Source organism: Myotis davidii, unplaced genomic scaffold, assembly GCF_000327345.1.
Source record: "Myotis davidii unplaced genomic scaffold, ASM32734v1 scaffold438, whole genome shotgun sequence".
In the NCBI taxonomy this organism is placed as follows: domain Eukaryota; kingdom Metazoa; phylum Chordata; class Mammalia; order Chiroptera; family Vespertilionidae; genus Myotis; species Myotis davidii.
The window spans coordinates 2,897,034-2,906,542 of record NW_006290031.1 but is presented as its reverse complement, the minus strand read 5'-3'; the positions used below and the strand labels follow the sequence as shown (position 1 = coordinate 2,906,542).

General features: G+C 34.0%; 1 protein-coding gene across 1 annotated transcript in view; it reads left to right on the top strand.

The window, feature by feature from the left end:
- Window positions 1-9,509, top strand: part of HSPA4L (heat shock protein family A (Hsp70) member 4 like) — a 51,276-nt gene that overhangs the window by 710 nt on the left and 41,057 nt on the right. The window contains exon 3 of the mRNA XM_015563359.1: window positions 8,231-8,288. Coding sequence (XP_015418845.1) covers window positions 8,231-8,288 — 58 coding nt within the window. The remainder of the gene's footprint in view (window positions 1-8,230; window positions 8,289-9,509) is intronic.

The window sequence follows — 9,509 nt, the reverse complement described above, 5'->3', positions numbered from 1 at the left end:
AGCTGAGTAAAGAATTCTGCATTCATTCTGCCCTTCCTGCTTTCCCCGTCTCTCTCTGCATGACAGCTTTCTCGCAGGAAAGTAAGAAATGAGAGCTTAGATGACACACATGAGAAGATGAGTTATAGGGTCATCTGGCCCAGAAATCTTTTTTTCCCCATTTTCTTTCTTTCGTTTTTCTTTTCTTTTCTTTCTTTCTTTCTTTTTTTTTTTTTTTGAACCAGTTGAAGTGTGCAGGGTTTTCCCCCAGTGCCCTTGAGAATTCCAGGTAATGGCCCGGTTTCCGGCGGCGTGTGATTAATACGTATTAATAGGGGAGAATTGGGGATGGGAGTCGTTGGCCTCTTGTATGGGTAATGTACGTCCTTTAATGGGAAATGGTGGAGTTGACTCTATCCGAAGCGTATTTCTGCAGAATGAATTGTTGGGAGAGTCGGAGGCGGCTGTCCTGTATAAACATGCTTGAAGAGTGACTGTGTTGTGAACACTTGATGAAAGACTTAAAAGAAGTGGCACTATGTCATGGAAACATGTTCCATTGTTTCTCTGGTCTGGGAAGTTTGTTGGTGAAAAACATAATAGTAATTAGGGCAGGGATATGAAAAAATGGCTTCGTGTTGTAGGCTCCTGTTACCGGTAATTTTATGAGGAAACCAAGTTTCCATGTCTTACCTTCTATGGACAAGTAACTAAACATGTTAATTTGGCCTTTCCGAATGATCCAAAATATAATAAGTATAAGACTAATCTTAACCAACATGAGTGTTAAGCTAAGCCTTTAAATAATTAAATTACTGCAATTCTATGAGTAATTTTTAAATATGTCAAGATGTCTAAGAGTAGCTTACTTGAAGCAGTCTGCTTTGGTTTCTTTGAAGAATATTCTAGAAGGTTTTATATAACCTTTCCCAGATATGCACTATATTTCTATTGAAATTTTGGGTCTTTATATACTCAAATATGAGCTTAGGTCAGTTAATCTTCATAGCATTGTTAGAACTCTTCTTTTTACATTTAAAAATGTTTTCCATGTTCTAGTTGTCAAGCTAACATGACACAGATATTTCTAAGATATAAATATATTATGAAAGGATTCTATAGAAAAGAGGAAAGAAATGCTCAATTCAGTTGGTTCAGCATCCATATAATTTGCACATTTGTTTCATTTTTTAACATACCTGATTATGTAGAAATGAGAGAATACTGTGTGTAAACCAAGGACAATTCAATGAAACAAATAATTGCTTAATTTTGGCCTATAATAAAAGGACGGAGGCCAAGTAATTTAACATTAATTCTTTAGACCTCACCTTTGTAAAGTTGGCAGTGCTTGTACTAGCCTCTCATGTCGTGCATAAATTGAAGAGGGAGAAAGAAATTAACAGGCATAAATTGAAATTAGCTTAATTTTTCTGAAAATTTTCTTAAAAGAATAATTATACAAGAAGTACATGCTCATTGTAGAAATATAGGCACATTAAAAGATGAAAATGATAATTATAATTATTCCACCCAGAAATAAAACTTGCATGGTTTTCCCTGCGTGTGGTTTAACAATAGATTATACTTTATATTCTGTTTGGTAACCTCATTCTATCTAAAACATATCTTTACACTAGTTTTAGCATTTTTATCATTTCCTTAATTTAATCTATCCCTTATTGGACATTCAGATTTTTTTATATATATATTTATAAACAATGTGGCAATAACTATCTTTGTAACTAAAATTTTTTTAAGTAGCTAATCTTTACTGGAATTTTTATGTGGCAGATACTAAGCTAAGATCCTTCTATTTTAGAGAGAGGAAGGGAGAGGGATAGTTAGAAACATCTATCAGGTACATGGCCCATTCACCCTAGTGGGGATCAAGCCTGCAACTTAGGCATATGCCCTAAACAGGAATCGGACCCTACCTCCTGGTTCATGAGATAATGCTCAACTACTGAGCCACACTGGCCTGGCTAGAACTACAGTTTTTACTTTTAATTCCTTCAAATAAATTTCTAGAAATAGAATTAATATGTACATTTGAAAGGCCTTAGATATGTTTGTACTGTTCAATTAAGTATACAGATGGGGATTGGAATTTCCATTCCAGGCTTAATTATATCAAAGTAATTAGTTTCAACGTAGGAAAAGAAACTGCAGCCAAAGATCCTCATTCAATATCAGATGAAAGCATGTGGTCAACTAAAACATTCTGCCATGTTGATAATAGTGCTTGCACTATCCTACATACCTCACTAATTCTATTAGTTTGGTATTAATAGCTATCTTTTTTTCATAAGAAACCTAAAGCAGAGGTAAGTATCTTTGCCAAGAACTAGTAAGCAATAAAAGATTCAGTTCAAGCCACTTTGATTCCAGAACCCCAATGTGCTTCCATTATCCATCCACATAAGGAGGGTATATACAGACTAGGTTACTGGGGATGTAACGATCAAAGGGATAAATTACCTGGGCAGTTACTGTACAGAGAAACATCTTTGCTCTAATAACAAACTCATCTATTTTTGGCTAGTTTCTAAGAAATACCTTGTTTTAAAATGTTTTAATATACTTTTAAGTTATTTTAATAACACAAAAAATTTATTTTGTTTAAAAAATCATAAAAAACATAACACAAAATATGTTAGTATAAACATAAAGGAAAGTAGTGTGGAAGACTACTAGTATAAACTGTCAACAATGGCTGTTTCTTGGAAGTAGAATTAGGGAGGGTGTGCTTTTAATACATAGTCTGTAATGTTTTGAATTCTTATGAATGAACATATTTTACAATAAGGAAAATTGATTTTTTGAATGAAACTATTACTTCAAGATATTTTTGTTAGGTGTATTGTTGTATCATCAAAATTTTGTGTGAACAGACTTATTCAGTGCCCTGACTTTCTGTCTCTATTATTTTCCCCTATTTCTTTACCAGTGTGTGAACCTGACAGTATGGGAAAATATTATTTATACACTACATCTCATATATTTGGGATGTCCTCTTCAATGCACAAAAGTAGAAATCACTTACTTTAGGGTATTACAGTTTTTTTACATCAAAAATGCCAAACTAGCCCTGGTGAGGATTTTTTTTTTTTTTTAAGTAAAAAAAGGAAACCAAGCTAAACAGATTAACAGTGATTATATTTGGATAGGAGACTTTATAGTGATGCGTTTTGGGGGGGAAGAGGAGGCTTTTATGTTTTTTATTAAATATTCTTTGTATTATATGAATTGCTTTTGTTTGTATATTTTACTATGAGTTTATGCCATAGTTGATTTAAAATGCTGAGCCCAGAAGGCATGGCTCAGTGGTTGAGCATCGATGATTCAATTCCTGGTCAGGCCTGGGTTACAGGTTCCATCCCCAATGTGAGTTGTGCAGGTCTCTCTCCCCCTCCCTTCCTCTCTGAAATCAACAAAAATATATTTAAAAAATAAAAATAAAAAAGTGCTGAGGAATTACACAAAGTAAATCTTCCCTTTGTCCTTTTCCAACCACCTCTTAACTTAAGTGTGTACTATGTTCCTAGTTTTATGCACGTATGTGAGCATATGTACCTAACTGGGATGTTTTTCTATTTGTTTCTTAACCAAGTAGAATTACATTATACACATTTTGCAGTTGCTTTTAAAAAAATATATTGTGGACATCTCAAACTTGTACATAAGGCTCTAATTTACCCTTTTTAATGGCCATAAAATATAGATACACTGCCAGTTAGTGGAAAATTCAAAATATTATTTTTCTGTTGACAAAATTCAATGAACACCTTCACTTTTTAAAAAATCAAATTGTGTTGAGATGGGTGGTAGGGCAGACTTCTCACACTTTAGCATGCCAAAGCTAGGACTATAAAAACATTTTATTTTATGATTATTTTTATCCTCACTCGAGGGTATGGTTTTATTGATTTGAGAGAGAGATGAAGGGAGAGAAAAGGAGGAGAGACAGGAGGGGAGAGAAGGAGTGGAAAGAGTAAGAGGAGAGAGTGAGAAAGAAAGAGAGAGGGGGAAGAAGAAGTGGAAGGGGACAGAGAAGGAGAAGGGAAAGGGAAGAAGAGAGAAGGAGAAAGAAGAGAAAGGAGAAAGGAAACATTGATCAGTTGCCTCCTATAGATGCCCTGACCAGGGATCAAACCCAAAACTTTTAGGTATACGGGATGATACTTCCAACTAACTGAGCCACCTGTTCATCTTTTAGTAGAATATTAGCTACAATCTTCCCTCATTGCCTTGAATTTGTGGGTGAGAAATTCTATAAGGTTTCTAGAAGGCCAGGAATGATAAATACAAATTGCATAATATCTGAGTTTAAGATATTTAAAATGCCATTGGTAGTCTTTGTTGGTATGTGGTTGGTCACTACAGTATAAATTAATGAATATAACCATATTTTGATAAAACTTTATTTACAAAAGTTGGGGGCAAGTAGTAATTTGCAAAGTGGTCTAGAATTTTCAATTTATTGTGTACTGTTACTTGTTTTTGAACTGGTAGATTTTTAAGTAAGATATCTCTAATCTAATAATCTAATAGTTAAATAATATGTCTAATGCATCTAATCAACTTTTCCAACATTGTCTCTAATTATGTAAATGTTTATGATTTCTATTAATGGTTTCAAGTTATGAACTAATTTATTTATGAATTATGCTTACTAAAAGCATTTGGAAGCTCTTAAATATTTTTAATTTAATATATTTTTATTGATTTCAGAGAGGAAGGAAGAGGGAGAGAGAGATAGAAACATCAATGATGAGAAAGAATCACCAATCCGCTGCCTCTACGTGCCCCCTACTGGGGATTAGCCCACAACCTGGGATGTTCCCTGACCTGGAATCGAACCACAACCTTCTGGTTCATAGGTCAATGCTCAACACCTGCCAGGCTTAAACAAATTTTTATTATTTTTATATGTTAAAATGTTGTATACATTGTCCATACTGAAAGATTGGCAAGTTTTTATTATTACTAAATATAAGGCCTAAAAGAAGTCTTATTTTTCAAAGAAAGCAAATGGTATTAATAAGTCCTTTGAGAATATTCCTCCCTCACCTCCTCCTAGGGCAACATTTTTCTAGATAGTTAAGTTTGGGAAATAATAACCAGATGTTTTTGTGTTATTTTTATAGCATAACTTCTCAGATCCCTTCATTTACTTATAGCCATTGAAACACTCCAAGAATGTTTTTCCCAACTCATTTGAATGTCTAAGCAATAATATTCCACAGGATAATATTTGAAAAATGTGCAGTAGGTCAGTGGTTCTCAACTGGAAGAGATTTTCCCCCTCCACTCCCACCTAGAGCACATCTGACAATATCTGAAGATATTTTTCTTTGATATACTGGAGGTAGAGAGTGGTTAATGCTACTAGCATCCAGCAAGTAGAGCCCAGGGATGCTTTTAAAATCCTACAGTGCACAGAATACCCCCACTCTGCCAACAAAGAATTGTCTAGCCCAAAGTGTCAATAGTGCCAAGGCTGCTTTATGGACATGTTGGCAATCGTAGTTGAAATTGGCAGTGTAAGGAGCTAACCCCTTAATTTAAAACAGTTGATTGCCCTCTCGTATCATTAATTGAGCTATTGTGTTTCTTAGAGTCTACTCAATGATAGCAGATGAAGCTACAAATAATAATTGTGATCTTATAAAAACTGGCAAGGGAAGGTCAGAATTTTAAAAATAGGGCTATATTAAAAGTGTAAGTGGTAAATCAAAGCATTGTGAATCCTTAGTGGAGATTGACAAAGAAGCAAAGAAATTTAGAGTGCTGACCTTTTAAGTGAGAAATCTCTTATTCTGCTGGCAGTATGTGTTTCCTCCAACCTAATCAAGCATGTCCTTATAAAAATAGGCTCTATAAGAGAGAGGGAAAGTTCATCTTAAATTTTAAGGAACAATATAACTTTCTTAAAGTAACATACTGTCATTTGATTTTTATGCCCCTCCTCTACTAAAAATGACATAGGACATTTAGAAGTTCTTTTTGTTTGTTTAGAGTTCTGTGACATTCTCTGGGAATCTGTGAAGGCCAATATAGTGGCAATATTAAATTGAATATTACGGATTTAAGCTGCATTGTAAACACTCCTTTTTTTTAGGTACAAAATGGAATTTCTAAATAGTAGCTGAAATAATCTATAAAAGTGTTATATATGTGAATTGTATGTTATACATTTGTATAAACAATTGAATATCCTCTCCTATAAAAACATATCTGCCTAATATGTGATACAAAATGTCCATTTCCCTTGTTATTACTAAAGTTAGGTAAAAGTTTTGAGAGCAAATGGGTATTTATTTAGATATTTTTGAAAATTCTTGACAGATATTTATTTAGTGGTTATGTTCTATAATATTTTTGACAGAAAAATTAAACAAAGAAAGCTGTTTGAAGACCTTTAGCTATATTTTCTATATATTGACACTGAGTATTTCCAAGTTATAACATTAAATTTTTTAAACTTTATATTTCTACTCTTAACTAAAGAGAATATCTGATTATGGTAACTGTTTAGCTTTCTCTGTGAGGTAATGTATATGTGAAGTATATTTCAAAGAATCTAGCACTTAAGTGATAGTTGTTGTATCAATCTTATTTGGATCTAGTGTTCCAAAAGAAGTTAAACTCTTGAGAAATCAACCTAAGAATGAGATTTTCTGTGCACTCAAGTAATGGTGGTGAAGTATTAAAAAGTTAAAAATTATTTAGGAGATTACTATGCTAAGTGAAATAAGCTAGTCAATGAAAGACAAATGCCATGTGATCTCACTTATATGTGGAATCTAATGAACAAAATAAACTGACCAACAAAAGAGAAACTTAGGCATGGGTACATGGAACAGACTGACAGCTGTCAGCGAGAAGCGGGGAGGGGGACTGGAATAAAGAAGGGGAAGAGATTAGCCAAAGAACATACACGCATAACCCATGGACACAGACAGCGGTGTGGTGATGGCCAGAGGGAGGGCTGTAAGCAGAGGACTTTGCTGACCTTAGTCTTTGGGAGAATTTCTCTGGGTATCATATTGAGAATAGACATATACTATCTACCGGAACTGTCCTCAGCAAAACACATATTAAAATGCTTTCTCTTCTTTTAAGCTTTTATTCAGAAATCACCTTTACTACTAGCTTTTTCTAAACCTTATTATCTAGATGTGATTAGTCTATTTTTTTTTTGCTAATGTCACTCATAATCATATTCTGATTTTTTAATAGACTATTAATTATCCAAAGAGAGTGATTGTAGCTAGTATGCACACAATGCCTGTAACTATTTGTTAATTAAATAGTTACCTTAGTTACAATGGAAATCATGAAAATACTTTCTTGAATCATTACATTATTGATAATAATGTTACTCTATACTTGCTTTTATAAGTAGAATTACATATAAATGCAAAAATAAAAACAGTAATTGTATTGTTCAAAGCATTTACCTATACTCACTTAATTAATACAGTCCTATGAGCAGGTGTTACCATTACTATCTACCAGATGGGAAACTGAGGAAATAATGGTTAGGTGATTTCCACAAGGTTATTTACTTGTATTGTAGCAGAGCCAGGACTTAGATCCAAGCAGCCTGTCCTTACTGAATACAGTTAATTTTATTTATTTATTTATTTTTTGTTAATCCTCATCCAAGTATATTTTTTCCATTGATTTTTAGAGAGTGGAAGGAAGGGAGGGAGGGGAGAGAGAGAGATAGAGAGAGAGAGAGAGAGAGAACATCATGTGAGAGAGTTGAGAGAACATCAATGTGAGAGAGACATATCAATTGGTTGCCTCCTGCACACTCCCCTGCTGGGGCTGGGAATTGAACCTGAAGCCTAGGTATGTGCCCTTGAATAGGAATTGAACCCGTGACCCTTAGGTGCCAGGGCTTATGCTGGAACCACTGAGTGACACCGAGCAGGGTGAATCCACTTAATTTTATTAGTAAGTCATAAACCAATAGAATTTGAAAAACAATTTTAGAAACCAACACAGTGTTGCCACCAATAGAACATTTTTAAAAAGTATAACATTTATTCTAACGACTATTCCATTTCTTATGAAAGTTTAAAAATATGTAAAATTCTGATTTTAGATAACCTCTTTTTAAAATAGTACATGATTATATTAATCCTTTTAATTTATTTTTATATAAAGTGAAGTGGAATAATAAGCACATTGATATAAAAACACCATAGGAAACAACATTGTTTTTTCCCCCTTTTAGGGCCTGTATATCTTTGGGATCAAGAACTAGAGCCATTGGAAATGCAGCTAAGAGCCAGGTAAATTGTTAATGTAGATGTTTTGATTTATAGAAACAATTAACTGAATCTTGGTAACTGAGCTCCCATTTTACATAAATTAAGAGTGAAAACAAAGAGTAGGGAAAATATGGTAGATACTAAACCTTTGTATTTTATTATATATATTTTGCTTTGGTTTATAAAATTTTTAAATTTTATTTATTAAAAATCTTTAGTTGTGAAGTTAGGATGTGCCATCATATAGCATCAGTTTTTCACTATATAGTCATTTTTCTATGGGATATCCTATCTAGAACATATACTTCAATAACAAGTGACTGATGTCTTGGTAAAAGAAGGTAGGAAGAATGGAGGAACTAATTTCCAGAGGAACCCAATGTGGCTACCAGTACTTTACATGGAATCTGTTTAAGTCTTCATATTTCTAGACTTCTGAAATACTTATGGTAGCACATTCATTTTTAATATTACGGGCTACAGGTTCATTGTCCATGGACTTTGTTTTTTGCCCTGAACTAAAAGCCCTTAATAATTACTTCTTAAATTTTAATGTATACCTGGGTCTTCTTTTCTTCATTATTAAGATAAATTTGTTTAATAGGGCTTTTTCTTCATGACTTTGTAGGAATAATTGCTCATTTATCCAGGAATTTTTGATTACAATTTTTATCAAGTTTGTCTTATAATTAGTGTAGATATGAATGTTTGTATCTTCTACTTTCATCTGTATATATAAAAGCCTAAGCAGCCATCCGGTCATTTGATTGCTTGACCAGTAGCTATGATGCGCACTGACCACCCAGGGGCAGACACTCAACACGCAGGCATGGAAACATGGAACAGAATGATGAATTTCAGAGGGAAGGGAGGAGGGAGAAGGGTGGGAAGAGATTAACCAAAGATCTTATATGCATACTGGAGGCCCAGTGCATGGATTCATGCACTGGTGGGGTTCCTTGGCCTAGCCTGCAGGGATTGGGCTGAAATTGGCAGTCCGAAATCCCTTGAGAGGTCTCTGATTGCAAGAGGGCGCAAGCCAGGCCAAGGACCCCATCAGTGCACGAATCTGTGCACCGGCCTCTAGTTTGTACATAAATGTTGAGTTGGTTCCAAAATGACCCCTTCACTAAAGTTTACATCTCATATTCTGACTGATCTTCTAAGTGTATCATAGATATCAGAGTCTCCAAAGAAAGCAAACTATAAAGTTATTTCTCCTAAAGAGCTAAAGACCAACAT